This window comes from Hyperoodon ampullatus (genome assembly GCF_949752795.1).
Source record: "Hyperoodon ampullatus genome assembly, chromosome: 8".
In the NCBI taxonomy this organism is placed as follows: domain Eukaryota; kingdom Metazoa; phylum Chordata; class Mammalia; order Artiodactyla; family Ziphiidae; genus Hyperoodon; species Hyperoodon ampullatus.
This window is the reverse complement of record NC_136921.1, coordinates 88,823,628-88,839,948: the sequence shown is the minus strand read 5'-3', so window position 1 is coordinate 88,839,948 and position 16,321 is coordinate 88,823,628. Positions and strand designations below refer to the sequence as shown.

Genomic DNA, 16,321 nt, shown 5'->3' with positions numbered 1-16,321 from the left:
ATCACTAGTATTTAATCTTTCAACAATCATAAAAACAATGACAAAACTCATATTTATCGAGAGCTTACTCTGTGCCAAGAACTATGCTAAACACCTTATATGCATTATCTCTTTTGATCTTTACAACAACCCCCAGGAGGGGGTTGATCTTTACAACAAACCCCAGGAGGTAGATAGCATCATTATCTGCATTTTATTAATGAAGTAATAGGTCATAGACCTGGTAAGTGGTGGATCTAGGATTTATTCCCACATTTAAGCATAAAGTGTTTACCTCAAGTTAGATACTCATGTTGTTGCAATATAACCAAAAAAGTTCAAATGACCAGGAATTTTTGCATAATCTTCATCATGTACAGAATTTATTTTGGAAATGAGGAACTTGTTAAAGTTATCAGAACAGTCCTCCTCCTACATCTGTATTTCTATATAACGATGTTACTAAAGACATACAAAATTCTAAAGTAACTTCTGATGCATCAAGCATTAGTGTTTCTATTTTATGCTTTTATTGTATTCTAATTCGTTAAAAGTAGGTTAAGTTATGTATTAGGTTGTTTTTTCAGTTAACCAAATTCAATTAAATGGAATATTGTTTTAACTATAATTATTAATATATGTGTTTATATATACAAGCATAGGAGAAATTCAGTCAATCCATTAAGTATTTTATACAAATAAGTCCAAATGTTTTCTTTCATTTGATCAGCAGTTTTTCAGATAAGGAACGTAGCATCTTTAATTTTGCTAAAACTAAATATTTTTACTTTATGTAAGAAAGACAGCACTTTGCAGCTATACCATATAATGATCATTTACATAAGATAATCTTATCTGAGAGCAATCTATTTTTGATTTGTCTTAAGTAAAACTGGCATCTTAATAATCTAAGGTGTCTTTTCTTGGCTTTTAAATCTTTTGTAGGGATAATTAAGAGAGTACTGAGTATAAAATAAAATATTTTAAATTTTAAAATATTTTTACTTTAAACTGTTTAAAAACTTGGTTATAATCTTTAAATTTTTCTAAAAGGATTTGAATGCGGCTTTAGTGAATATACTTCTTTAGAACTTTAATTATGAATTAATTCTCTTTATCTAAAATTTGAGTGCTCCTGATTTGTAATATAATATGGTGGTGTGAAGGGTGAAAGAAACTAACGCCAAAAAGATTTTGTGATAGGATCTCTATTTCTGAAGTGGTGCTTTAGTTAATTTAAAATGAAACTGAAATACTGAAATTCCTTCACTAGCAATCAGCATTTATTGAGGCCCTTTGGTTTTCTGAAAATGTTTATAGTTAAAAGTATTTTACACTTTTTATATGATTAAGATTTAATTTCCTTCCTTATTTTTGGTTTGGCTTTCCTTTGTCTATTTTCTTTTCTTTTTTTAATTGAAAAAAACTAATGGAACCAAATGTAAGATGGTACCACTGTTTTCTCCTTCTTTTGTATAATCTTGTTGCGTGTCTCCACATAAGCTGTTCTGGCCTCTCATCATAGTAACCAGCTGGGCCATTTCACCTGCTGGAGCCATTAAAGAGGACTCTCTCCCCCTAGATTAATCCCCTCCGACATTAGTTTTTTGCACTGACAACTGGAGCAGGCATTCAGAATTTGCAGGTGGCCAGTGTGACGCACATAATTGCCTACAATTTTAGGCAATGAATAAAAATGGTCTACATTACTTGTCAAAGGTTGTATATGCAGTGCCAAGTGAGATCTATGGGAAGCCTTTTAGGGTTTAAAGAACAGTTAATAGCAAGGCTGCACAGGGCTTTTTTAATCATAATGCATTTGTAATATAGCACTTTGATCTTCTCCTTGTAGGAAATGGTGTTACATTAGCCACTTTTAAACATTTATGAGTGAAATAGAAGAGTAAAAGTGATTATTCTTAAGCAGACCATGTTAGATTTCATTAAAAGTTTTTGGCTTGCCCCTTCCTTGTTGAAGTCTGTGGGAAGTCCTTTTCCTGGAGGGTTTCAAATCAGGATCTAAGGATATAGGGCTTTTTCCTTATTTTTCCTGTTGGTAACAGCAAGATTTGGAAGGAAGGTATACTAAATACTGAGGTAATTTAACAAGTGGATATTTATAGACGACTAATGATTTATGATAAAGTAAAATACATCAATGAAAATCTAAGAAATCTATTACTAATAATTGTCTATTACAATAAATTTTGAGAAATGCATATTTAAAACATACCCATAAGTTATTTTTAACAACAACAACAACAACAAAAAACAGATGACTCTCAAACACACTTCTTCTGGAAGAGCTAAGTTTGACCTTTCAGACCCAAGAGCCTTTTATTAACACCTGCCTGTAAGGAGAACCTTGCCACACGCAGCTTTTAGATTCAGAACCACAAAACTGATGAGGAAAGGCTTGAAGGGTTCAGTTTGTGTCACTTGCTGTTTGCCGTTTCCATTTCACAGATGATTAATCTTTCTGTGAAGAAAGGCCAGAGAAACAAAGCACATTGGGCTCTTCCTGCAGTTACTCCTTCTGAATGCACACTAGCTTGCTAACTAAAAGGCCTTTAGATTTCCAGCAGAGAGAGATGTTCTGAAAGTGAATGCAGCTGGTTGGAGGTCACCAGTGCAGGGCTCTTGCCATTGTGTAATGGAGGCTTTGGCAGGGTGGGGGGGGGGTAGGTTGGAGCAGGGACAGGAGAAGTGGGCAGGGAGAAGGTGTCAGCAAAAAATTAATTCAGAATAAAAAGGGTTTTGGTCAGTTGATTTAATATTTTGGAGGGTAGATCATCAATAATAGGCTCAATTTCATCTATTTTGGTTTCCTTTTTAAGGAAAAAATTATAATTCAGTCTTTCTCCAGTGTCGCCCCCCCATTTCCTAACAGCATGTTTATCTTGCAGTTTACATCACTAGATAATGTTGAGATATTATTAACTCTTGTAGTCTTTGGTATGTTTTAATTGTCTTGAAATTTTTAAGATTGTTACTAATTTTGCTATTATTCCACATTTCATGTGGTAAAATTTTAATGCCACATTAATGTTTCATTTTGTATTTCGTATTTTAATGAGATATTGAAAATAATTATCTGTGCGACTTAGTTCTTTCATAAAAAAGTTGACTTTATTTTTATAGTCAACTTTTAATTGAGGGTTTGAAAACTTTTAATTTTAATGTTTAGTATCTAAATGCTTAGTATTCATCTTGTATTTCCTTTTTTTCTCAATTGTGTATAGGACATAATGTGCAAAGTCAAATCCTGGGTTATAGATCAAAAGAAACCTGTTCGCTTCTGTCATGATTGGAATGACAAAGAGGTAAATTATAAATATGATGCCATCTATTATTACCTTTGCTTTGATTTCTTAGAGAACAAATTAAAGTTGTCATTATTTTACACTTATTATTATATCTAGTTAAACTTTATTTCTCTCAATGATTTCTTATTCCCAGGCTTGTTATTTTTTCTTTTCCCCTACTCCTGATATTTTGTGACAACTAATCTTTTAGAAACAAGAATTATAAAAATGGCTTCTTGTTTAAATAGAGTTTTCTTTCAAGTTCTTTAGTGACTTAATATTTACTCAACTTTTAAAAAGGACTCTTTTTCTATCTCCCACTTTAGATTGAAGTGTTGAATAAACACTTATTTCTGACTTCAAAACCAATGGTCTACTTGGTTAATCTTTCTGAAAAAGACTACATTAGAAAGAAAAACAAATGGTAAGTTTTTTTTCTCCCCAGATGTACCCCAACATATCATATCTAAACACACACAAGCGCACATACATATGTACTTACTGCTATGTTTGAATTTAAATTTTTCTCATTATTAAAAAGTTTAAAATGGATGAGAAAGCTTTGCCTAGTGTTAACATTCTGAGATGAGTCTCCTAATGATTTACACTGAGAGAACTTAAGAGGAAAAAAAAAAAGGAATTACATTAGGCAATATTGAATTATACATATTTAATTATCAAATTTATTGAATAAACATTAATATTTCCTTTGCAAAATGAGAATAAATGTAGTTAGAGCAATAAAACTTTCTAAACCAGGAAATTCTAGCTTTATTGATTTTATATGTGACTTTAAAATATCTACTTGGAATTGTAGCTGGGCATAAGTTTTAAAATCCAGATTGAATACTTAAAAAACATTTTTTAAATTTAAAAAAAAGGTATGATGGAGGGAAAGACCAGGTATTTGTTTCAAAATACTTTAAAATACACAAAGGTAAAAACTATGCATTCATGTATTGATTGTCGTTTTTGACATGTAACCAAAATGTGCAAGGTTTCCTTTAGTTCACTGGTAACTTCAAAAAATCATATGTTTATATAACATAAGGGCATGTGCACATTTGGCATGGTACTCACTGGACCCTCAGTATTTTATACTGTTAAGTCATACAAACAAACCAAAACTATCCAAAGTAAAATATCTGAATTCTCCTAAAATATATTTTCATTTGTTTTCCCCTGTACTTCATTAAGTACTTAGATGCACATGGTTTCAATTTTCCATTAAAAATTCTCATTTCCATATGATATCAAAGAGTGAGAAGCTTTAAACTGAAAAATAAACATTCATAGACTGGAAGCCAAAACAATAATTAATGTCAGATGGTTAACTCCAATAAATCATTAGAATAAATTCTGTGAAATTACCGCAACTAAAAATGCCCTGTTGATATTACTATAAGACATTTTGTGTTCCTGATAGGAAACTGAATTTGGCCTCTTAATTTATAATGTTCTAGAAAGCATAAACCTGACATGAAAATTCAGTTCTGACTGGTCAGTGTCTTCCAGTAGATAATTGACTTTAAAATAAACAGTTCTGTCTTGTTTCTTATATAAAATTCTTATAAATTTTGTGATTGATATGTTAAAAATTGTTACCTTTGGGAAGGAATTTTAAATATATTATTTGACTTCAGTTAATAAATCTCATTGTAGTATGAATGGTAAGGTTTCCCAAGGCTCCGTGAAACAATACAGACATCAAAGTTTACATGAAAAGGGATGAGTCAGTTTCCTTGCCCAAAGGAGCTTCTCACACCTGTATTTGGATGATTACAGGTAGAACTCCCTGGCTGTAATTGTACAGTAAATACCATTTCCCAGACCCTAATGGTAGACAGACTGCTTGGGAGACGCCAGTCTGTGATTTAGCTGTCGCCAGACACCCCATGTTTTCTGTGAGACCAGTTGTGATGATGATATGGTTATAGCCAATTGAAAGTAAACTCTTGTCTAAATAGCACATTTTAATTTATAAAAATGTAGAGGTATGGATGATCCTATTTACATAAAACCAAATTTTAGATTTTATGTATGACTGATGATCTGGTTTGGGGTAGTGTGTATGTTTGGTGGGGGTGGGGGGAGTCAGATCTTGTGGAAGTTAGTGTAATTGTAGCTGAAAGATCAAAGACTGGGTAACTGAGTGATGTTCCAGAAGAGAATTTACCACATAGCCATTTTCTGTACAGTTTCTGCCGCCTGCTGTTCCTATTTTCCCTCAAGCTAGCCATTGACTACCCCCTGTGCATCCCTGCTCGTAAAAAATGATTGAGGAAGTATTTGTCATGTATTTATGAGTGGGAAACATTGTGTGATAGGGAATGGCATCTACTGGAGCCAGAAAGATTGCCATTCTCCTTTCATTCAGCCACTCTGCTACAGCTTAAATCTGTTTATGCAACATAGCCTTTGTATTAAAGTGCAGAATAAATTTTTTATTATGAAGGATATGAACACTAGGTTTTCATCACTTATAACATTGCAAGCAGATGTAAATAGTTAAAATATATTTTAATTACTAAATCCTTTAAATTTGTGTTAGCATCTTGTTTTTTGGTAATGTTTATATCTCAGCTCCATTTGCATTAGTTGCTCCTTTAGCAAAAGAAAAAGGTTTTGTTTTTTAAGGTTATTATGTAATGTTACTGTAGCAAATTAAGACTGATGCAGGAAGTAGTAATAAATATTTTCATGGGTCTTTTAGATCTAGAAAGCTATTTTAAATGATCAGGAAAGAGGAGGAGGAGTTTGTGATTCTGGCCACAAGAGGAAGACAAACTATATTTTAGGGGGTCACCATTTCAGAAGTAATGAACGTTTTAATTACTAAAGTTCAATTTAAATTTAAATGGTAACATGTTAATTTTTAAGTCCTAGAAAATAAGGAAGCATTTTGAAAGACAAGTCTATTGTGTTACTGAGTAGGTGTATTGACCTTTTTGAAAGATGTAAAAACCGGAATGGCTCCAAGCATCTACTCACTGGTTTTAACAGTGTTGAATTAGTCATTTCACTGATTTATGATTAAGACCTAGCCCCTGAAGAGAAGCTAATAACATGGCAGCCGGGTTAGTTACAGTTGTGTTGTGATTAGATGACAGTCATCAAGATGTTGTAAGGGGAATACACAGAAAAATTTTTTATTATATATTGCTGTTCTTTGAATGAATAAAACTATGCAGAAGTTGTTGTTGTTGTGTTGTCGTCGTCGTCGTTGTCTCTGGCAGATGTCACTGATTTTTGAACACTTGAGGATTTCATATTTTAAACATGATCAGTTACTTATAACTAAGATCCTATTACATGCAGTATTAATTTTTGTTTGAGATCGCCTTGTGAGTCATGGTGTCAGGCAGGTATAGGACATTAGACCTGCCAAACCGTTGCTTAATTAGGGGTGTAAATTTCAATCTTTGCACCTTTGCTGAGCTGTTAGTAGTATATGCTATCCAATTATGAAATTGGTAGAACTAATTTTGTACACCTACATAGCTTCCAATTATGTTTCTTTTTTGTGTTCTCTTGTCCCCATCCTTCTTAAAACTGTTGATAAAGGATAATTTTATTTTGTTGTTTATTATACTACATGTTCATATTCAACTGAAAAGTATAACTAAAATTTAAGACATTCAGACTTCTTGTGTGTGTGTGTAAAACATGTATTTGCATATGCCCTGGTGGGCTTGTGGTCACTGAACATTATTCTCTAATATTATATAAGAGTCAATTAATCTGAGTGTTGAAATTGATTCAAGATAGGTAGACAAGTAGTTGGAAAGTCTTTTAAGCTGTTGTGTAATCAAGGGCAATGTGTCAGGTTCACTAAATGAATTTTAAATAGAAAAATGTTTTATTAATTCATATTTTACTATGATCCTGTCTCCCCTACCCCAAGTTTTTTATTTTTGTTTGTTTTCCACATAATTTGTACATAACAATTAAATGTAGTTTGGTGATACTGTACATTGTGCACCTGGCTAGGGGGAAAATCATGGAATAAGCCCAATATATTCTTGATAACTTGAACTGTATATAAGAATTACAGGGCTTCCCTGGGGGCGCAGTGGTTGAGAGTCTGCCTGCCGATGCAGGGGACATGAGTTCGTGCCCCATCCGGGGAGATCCCACATGCGGCTGGGCCCTTGAGCCATGGCCGCTGAGCCTGCGCGTCCAGAGCCTGTGCTCTGGAACAGGAGAGACCACAACAGTGAGAGGCCCGCGTAACGCAAAAAAAAAAAAAAAAAAAAAAAAAAGAATTACAGATACTATATCTCAGCAACTATTTACAAAGGGGGAAGTGTGAACATTTTTTGCATATAATTTTGGGGTTTTTTTGCGGTACGCGGGCCTCTCACTGTTGTGGCCTCTCCCGTTGCGGAGCACAGGCTCCGGACGTTCAGGCGCAGCGGCCGTGGCTCACGGGCCCAGCCGCTCCACGGCATGTGGGATCTTCCCGGACCGGGGCACGAACCCGTGTCCCCTGCATCGGCAGGCGAACTCTCAACCACTGCGCCACCAGGGAAGCCCGCATATAATTTTTAATGTATGTGTATATAATATAAAACTATATTTATATATGTTATATACTATTCAGGAAAAAAGTACCTTTCAGGTACATAGGGATATTTTGAGCTATAATATGGATTGGTTCTTAGGCTTTCTTGTGCAAGCTCATCATATATTCACAATAAGTATAGATGTTGACACATAAGCATACTTTACACATCTACTATAATTATTGCTATTCCTATAGGAGTAGAAGTATTTAGTTGATTGGCAACCCTCCCCAGAGGTAATGTTGAGTGATCATCTGCCATACTGTGAGCCTTAGGTTTTATTTTCCTGTTTACAGTCCGGAGGTCTGACAGAAATTGTTCTACCTAACTCATCCTTGGACATTGTTCTCCACAACACATGTTATGTAGTAGCACATTTCCATTACGTCTTATCAATAGGAGCAGTATTCACTATTATAGGTGATTTCACCCATTTCTATCATTCACTGATTTCCATTATTTTCAGGCTATACGCTTAACTCAATGTAAGCAAAAGTCCACTTCACAATTATATTTGTAGAAGGTTAATATAGCCTTCTTCCCACAGCATTTTCTTGGCCTTTCAGGGATGCCATGATGTATTCTGTAAAACTACTATAAGAAGTCATCAATTTCTGACAAGATTATTCATTGAAGCTAGAAATTTAACACAGATAATGCTGCTTTGAAAAAAATCACATTGTTATACATTCGATTTACTCGAAACAAATAAAATGGGAATGATTAATTATTCTTAAATAAATTATTCATTTTAGTTCCCAAGTAGATTTGAAATTAAGTTCAATTCATATAAAGTTTTCAGGAACATACACTAGTATATAAAACAAGATTCACATGTATAAGGTTTGTTTTAAATGTTTCACTTTATCATCCACTAGTCTGGCAAAGTAAATGCCCTGAAGTATCCATACAGTGTTTCTTTGGGATTATAATTTCTGTTTTAAAAAAAAAAAACACTTGTGGTTCTTATGGTTTGGGGGGAATGTTGTGTCAGCTTCATCTTGAAGTACCTAACATTATGAAGGCTGTGAGAAAACATTTTTTTATTGTAAGTGTGTTCCTACCTTCTTGAAATCACAACGTATTGTTGGTAAGTTTGTTTTAACATGTGAGGAGTTTTTTAGCTGAATTAAATTTTAAAAGCTATAATTTGTAACTTTTAGTGGAGATTGCTTTATGAGGACTAGTATTTATTTGCTTCTTTGCCAGATATAAAAGGGTGATAGAACAGGTTAAGGATATTCTGGAAGCCTAAACTGAGCGATTCTTTTTTTTAGTATGAGATTGATTAAATTGGTAAATCCTATACAAAATATTCTTAATTTTACTGAAGTAAGTTGTAAATGAATTCAAAAAGAAAAAATTTTCTTAAGACCCATTTTCTGTTTTATAGTTTCTTGTTTTTGCTATTGGATAATTATCAATTACTTACTTTTTAATTTGTATTATGATAAAGCTTTGAAACAGTACCATATGCTCTATGAATTAGGATTTCAATAATTTCTGGTGAATGGATTTTGTGGAGTTGAATATTTCTTAATTTCTCTGACCAAAATCTTGAGAGTGAAAAAAAATATACTAAAGCAAGACGATCTTTTTATTACAAAAGATGGAAGGCTGAAAGAAGTGGGAGGGAAAAGACCTTTGGCCATTTAGGAATCTTTATTTGAATGTCCTTTAGCATTTGTATATGTATGTACATGTAATAATACTTGTGTACTTTTCTGGTTTCATTAAGTGGTTTTTGGTTACTCTTTCGGCAATTTCATAATTCCTGTCAAGAGATGTTAGTGCCCTAGAGCACGTAGTCATAATGAAACCAAATCACACCTCTGATTCCATGTTTGAAAAAGATAATTATAGGGCTTCCCTGATGGCGCAGTGGTTAAGAATCTGCCTGCTAATGCAGGGGACGCGGGTTCGAGCCCTGGTCCAGGAAGATCCCACGTGCCGCGGAGCAACTAAGCCCGTGCGCCACAACTACTGAGCCTGAGCTCTAGAGCCCGTGAGCCACAACTACTGAGCCCACGTGCTGCAGCTACTAAAGCTCATGTGCCTAGAGCCCATGCTCCGCAACAAGAGAAGCCACCGCAATGAGAAGCCCACGCACCACAAGGAAGAATATCCCCTGCTCGCCGCAATTAGAGAAAGCCCGTGTGCAGCCACGAAGACCCAATGCAGCCAAAAATAAAAATAAGTAAATAAATAAAAATTTTAAAAAAAGATAATTATGGAAGAAAGCACATCTTTTTGTATGGATATAATGCTATTGACCCACCATATTAGGCATGTTAGGAATTTCCCCTGGCCTATTTGCCTTTTTGCCCGATACAGTTTATAGGCAATAATTTCTCTTTGCAAGATCGTTCACTGAATTTGAGAAAGTGATACTGTACTTTTGGAAGTCAGTTGTTATCTTCATTAGCACCATCTGTTGACTTACTAATTTATGAGCAATATAATTTATCAAATGTGTCAGGACGTTCATCTTTTTTAAAGTGGCTGAAGAATTTCACTGCATATAATAGGGAGAAGTTTTACAAATTTTCTTCTAGCTTTAAGAGACTAAAGCTCTTTCACAAAAAACAAGTGTTCTCTAGGATTCTTTCATGAAATTAAAACATATATTCCCCATACATGCACACACATATATAACCTAGGAAATGAAAGGCAAACTTTGGCATACAGCTATATAATGTACCTCAAATCACGAGTGGTTCATGTACACAGAGAGCTTCTCTGCCTCTCTACCTGACTCACTTTGGTGAATACTTCAAGGTCTATTAATATTCTTAAAAATCTGTGTCCCAGCAGTTAAGGACTGTTGAGTCAGATTTTGTTTCTAAAACTATGAGTTGAGATGAACTACACTCATAAAATGGGAGTTTTGAGTAGTAGTTGGTGGAGATAGAGGCGACTGTTGAAGCCCAGAAATCTTAGGACTGTTGGTGATAAGAGAGATAGGGCAGGGCCTTGTGAAGGCTGAAGAATGGAGTCTAACTGTAGTATATGCGATCTCAATAACAGTGTTTTCCTGGAAGAAGGCTGTAGAAAAGGAAAGGAGAAAGTGCCATTTGGGGCAATTTCAATGTTTTGCCTAATATCTCCTGCTTATGCAGGATAGGAGAGGAGTATTATTTTCTGTGTCCCTGTCTTCTGTGGTCTCTCCTGTGTTCCCCAGTCACTAGATCTACCTTTGGAGATACTATTGTAGTTCAACTACATTATAAGTTAAATAGACTTCTGAAGACTAGACCAAAATGCTGGATACCATTGATAACATTGGTTCTGTAAGGAAAGTGAATTCTAAGAAACTTAGAACATATAGTCTATTTGTAAATTAGGTAGTGTATGTTATCAGGAAGTTTGATGTATTAAAAATACAGCTACTTTATAATTTGAAATGCTAGTTTTGTGGTCCTTATTTGCTGCTAACAGGTTCTTTTTTTTTAGTTTCTGCTTTATAACAAAGTGAATTAGTCATACATATACATCTGTTCCCACATCCCTTCCCTCTTGCGTCTCCCTCCCTCCCACCCTCCCTATCCCACCTGCTAACTAGTTCTTCAACCTCAGGCAAATTATATAGCCATTCATGTATTGAAGACAGTTCATCAGAATGTTCACATAAAATGTGTTCTGTATAAACAATATTTCCGAAATTTAATTAACATAACTCAAAAAGAATACAGTAATAGAAAAAGGACTTGTTAAGTCTTCCAAGTGTATCTTTGGGATACATTCCCTTGGTTTTTCTTTCCATTATATCGATAAAGAAACAAAATGTATCATGTATATGTTCACAGCTATAATTCTGTGCTTTGAAACAGTTGTCATCCAAAACAAAAACAAACTGAGAACCATCTCTATTGCACAGTGGCGGTAACGATAAAACTCCCATGATATCACCATCTTCCATAGGACTCTGCCCTCATCTCTCTCTCAGGTTAGGCCCTGTGACTTCATCATTTGAAGCTTAGAGGATTTTATTGTTACTCCTGGGCTTCCATTAGAGTAAATCATTCTTTAATTGTTATGATAGCATAATTTTTTTAAAAAAAATTGGTGTTTATTCTTTAAAGCCTTTTAAAACAGTTCCATTGTATCCCAGCTTCTCTATTTCTGAATGTTTATATGTGTGTTGGGGATGTGGCAGTGAAGATTAATAAAGAATTAAAGGAGATTATCTCTAAGGTTCCCTTCTAGTGCTAGAATATTATGATTTTAGTGAATTATAGCAAATTCACAATGAAAAGATGCCCATTCAAATGTCTAGTACCTTCTCAACCCTCACATGTAGGTTTGTCATGGTAGGATTTTTTTGTGACTGTGGGACAATCCAGAGCATTCCTGAGGTTGGCAGATACATAATTCATGAGCAACTTTTCTGGACTGAATTGAAGATAAGACCTGGTCTTTCCCCCTCCTCTCATTCCTACTCCTATATCTCTACCCCTTGAAAATAAGTCTTTTCTGGATCTTACCATGCTCCTATCTTCCTCATAGTAGCTATTGCTCTGTCTAGAATGAGAACAAAGTGGAAATAAAACTTATTTGTAGAATTGGCATATCTATATTTGAAGGTAGTTACACTACTCAAAATATTGCGTTTCCTTATTCTAAATTGACCTAGAAAGCATTTCCCCATCAAAAACATTTGATTATAAAACACCCTCAAAAGCTTACTTAATCCACCATGTAGTAAAAATAGTACAGTTTGGGTGAGACATATTTTGGTATCTGTGACCATTTTTATTACCAATTTCAAAATTCTGCTAAAAAATATGTTTCAAAATAACTGACTTAGGAACTCTGTGTACACCCCTGTCTATAAATTTGGGGCTGCACATTGGTACCTGGTTCAGTCATTTTAATGCTTCTTATCAAGAAGACAATTAACTTCATAAAAACTGTCAATATGAATATAAATTTCAAGTTTATGTATTCTTATGAAGACTGCGAGCTCATTGAAGAGATAGGTACTGTGCTTCCTTTTTCCTTTTCTAAGCAAGTAAACATTGAGACTGATTTTAAAAAGCCTTTGCCCCATAAGGGTTATAGTCTCATGGAATAATAGACAACCAACAAACAAATATTTAATATAATGTCAGGAAATGATTAGGTTCACTTTGCTGTACATCTGAAACTAACATAACGTTGTTAATCAGCTATGCTCCAAAATAAAAATTAAAATAAAAATAAAGAAATAGATTACCTCAGTGGCTTAACTTATTTCACTATTTCACTTGATCATTTTTATTTCCTCATCTAGGTTTATGATACCATCATTATACTAGTCTACATCTTTGAAATCTCAGCATTAATATTTAAGATTTATACTTCTTTTCCTTCAAAATTAATTATTAACTCTTGGTAAACTTTTTTCATAATATTTCTCACATTTTAATATAGTTTTTCCATTTCCTTTGCCACAGCCCTCTTTATTGTGTATAATTTTATTGCTGTAAGACTATCACTCTATCTTCTTTTTTCAAATAAACCTAGCATATAGCATAATGCATAATCAGCATTTAGTTAGCAGCCAGAGGATATTTGTTGAATGAATAATGTGCTGGTGAAGTTTAAAAGCCAGATATAAAATTCTGGCAGAAAATGAGGCTGCCAGAATTTTATATCTGGCTTTTAAAGTCTATCTTTTAGAAATTTTACCTTTCTCATTTTAAAAATAACAATAATAACTATCTTCCTCATAAAGTTGGTATGACTGTTATATGAACTGATACACTTGATCACTTAGGGTAGTAATTGGTACAGAGTAAATTCCCAAAAAACATTTTCGATTTTTACAAATGAATGAAAGAATAAATACATGAATAAAATAAATAAATAAAGCAGGGTAGGAGGGTGCTATTTTAGTTAGGGTGGTCAGGAAAGGCCTTTAAGAAGCAAGGGAGTGCACCATGAGAGAGGGAGGATCTGAGGAAAGCTTAGTCCAGGGAGAGGGAACAGCAAATGCAAAGGCAAATGTGATGGAACATCAAAAAGAATATAAAATGTGAAGACAACCACTTGAAAAGAGCTAATAAATTTTTATTCAAATACATTGCAGTTAAAAAGCATATTAAAACATCCTAACTGTGTTCAAGTAAAATTATATAGATTTATTTTGAATTTCATCTTTTCTTTTTCATGCTTGTCTAGCAATTTGCTGTCCCACACTACTACTCGTAAATCACTTCTTTTAAAAGTCCCTTGATGTATGACCTCAAAGAAGTAGATTGAACTTTACTAAGAATAATAACACCCAACATTTATCAAAACTTCACAGTGTTTCAACTTAGGTTACTTCATTGGATCCTCAGACAAATCTCAAGATGGCCTTCATGACACTAATATTTGGCCTCGAATTGAATTTTTACTAAAATGAAGTATTTTCATAGTTGAATTAAGAGATCTGCATTTTAGTTTAGGAATGTGTTCAGCTAGCAGAGAGATAAATAAGATTGTGTTTCCATTAATACAGATACAAAGGTGCCTTTTTAGTACTTTAAGTATTTGTCATTAATATCAAGGGAGTACTCATCAATATTCCTAGGTGATTGTCAACATTTTCCTTAGAAATTCTCTAAAAAGAACAGTCTGTGGAAATCATCTTTGGGTTTAGTCCATTTTGAAATGTAAAAGGAAAAGATCGAATAACATCTGTCTGTTGGTAATTGTTTTTTAGCTTTTTTTTTTTTAAGTGATGTTTCATTTTTTCCCAAAGAGCATATCTAGATGTTGGAAACATGAAGGTCATTGGTAGTTTTCATACATAATCTATACTTAAAATTGTTACCTTTTAAATTGTGCCATTTTTCTTTTCTCTGTCCTGCCCCCACCCTCCCATTGAGTGACAGTGACTTAGCTTTTCGTGTACCAAACCAAAAGACATACATAGTAAACCATCATTTATTACTGAGTTCCTGCTGTGTGCCAGGCATCCTTTAGAGGTTAGAAATTGGTGAGATGTTAATAGAAGAATAGATGAAACATGAAAAATTTAAGGATATTTATGAAACATAGATTTTATCATGTCCATTTTATAGATAAGACAATTGGAGAGATTCAGAACATGCCCATGTTCTTGTAGTAGTAGAAGAAATAGACCCATTTGACTTGAATGTTTGTGCCAGTTCCACACGACACTGCAAGATATATTTGTGAATCTTCAGAAATCTTTGAAAATATTCCTTTAATTAACTTTGTGTTCTGCTATGTTTTATCTCAGGAATTATCATCTCCACCAAATAGTTTAGGGTTTTAGTTAATAAAAGGAAACAATTCTCAAGATGACAACTATGTGCTCTTCTTAGGATAATAAGTTTTTTGCTGCTGCCATTTTTCTCTTGCCTTGTAGTTTTGTTAACTATATGATACTGTTACAGCAAAATATTTTAGTACCTGCTTTAGCATCCATTTTTAAACATTAATACCATATATGAAAATTTTGGTGGAGAAAATACAACTGTTCTCATTGAAGCCGATATAAAAATTGCATCGTTGCCAAGTCTAAAATAATACTACAGAATAGACCCCAGAAAACAGCTATAACTACAGATCAGTTTTTATATATTAATATGATAAGCAAATTTTTCCTTTTTTCTTTCTTCTAGCATACCATACAGTTTGTTAAGAACAATTCTTCACTGCTGGGGTAAGGAAGTTGGTGTGTAAATGAACAGGGAAATGAGAGAATATCATGAAATAGAACAACAACGGATAATTCATGCGCCTAAAGTGTTGTTGTTATGTTAGTAGTAGTCAGCATCAGTCAACATGTACTGAACACTTAACTATATGCATTACATTTAAGACTCCCACCAACCTTATAGAGTAGTAAGTACTATTAGTATTTTAAGGAAGGCAAAGCAAGTATAGAGAGACTGAGGAACTTAGCCAAGAATGGTGCCAAGCTTCAAACCTGAGCAGTTTATGTCCAGAGTTCTCATTCTTCACTACTGTGCCATGATGTCTCAGCATTGGTGCACTGGTGATGTTGGAAAGGAATAGGTCACATACTTGCCACATTCCCTATCACTATACATTTCATTTAGACATAGTTCATGCACTATAAAATTTGAGACTAAAATTTCACTATAACCTGATTAGAGAATGCTAACTGAAGGTAATATAAAAATTTTACCTGAAACCATATCTTTATTATCATGGACTTATCTCTGTACCAATTTAATAACCCTTTGTCGGGTCAATAATTAAAATAGTTTATATATTTTTACATGGAAAATACATGTTATCAATTCTTTTTTAAGATAAGTACATTCTTCCACCACTTGGTTGTTTTGTTGTGTGTTTGTTTTTAACCACATAGTGATTTGTTCTGTCTTCTTGCATTTTCAGTTACTTGGATGTGTTTTTGAGACCTTCCTGGGAGTAGGGAATTGTGCCTGTATGTGCATGTGCATGTATCCCTTTTATTAGCTGAAGTGCATGCAGATAATTTGTATAATA

General features: G+C 33.8%; 1 protein-coding gene across 3 annotated transcripts in view; it reads left to right on the top strand.

The window, feature by feature from the left end:
* OLA1 (Obg like ATPase 1) overlaps nt 1-16,321 on the top strand; it is a gene marked incomplete at its 5' end in the record, with an annotated part of 164,823 nt that overhangs the window by 115,703 nt on the left and 32,799 nt on the right. For all 3 annotated transcript variants that reach the window (XM_079710277.1, XM_079710276.1, XM_079710275.1), the window contains 2 exons: nt 3,222-3,302; nt 3,611-3,708. In XM_079710277.1, coding sequence (XP_079566403.1) covers nt 3,222-3,302; nt 3,611-3,708 — 179 coding nt within the window. The remainder of the gene's footprint in view (nt 1-3,221; nt 3,303-3,610; nt 3,709-16,321) is intronic.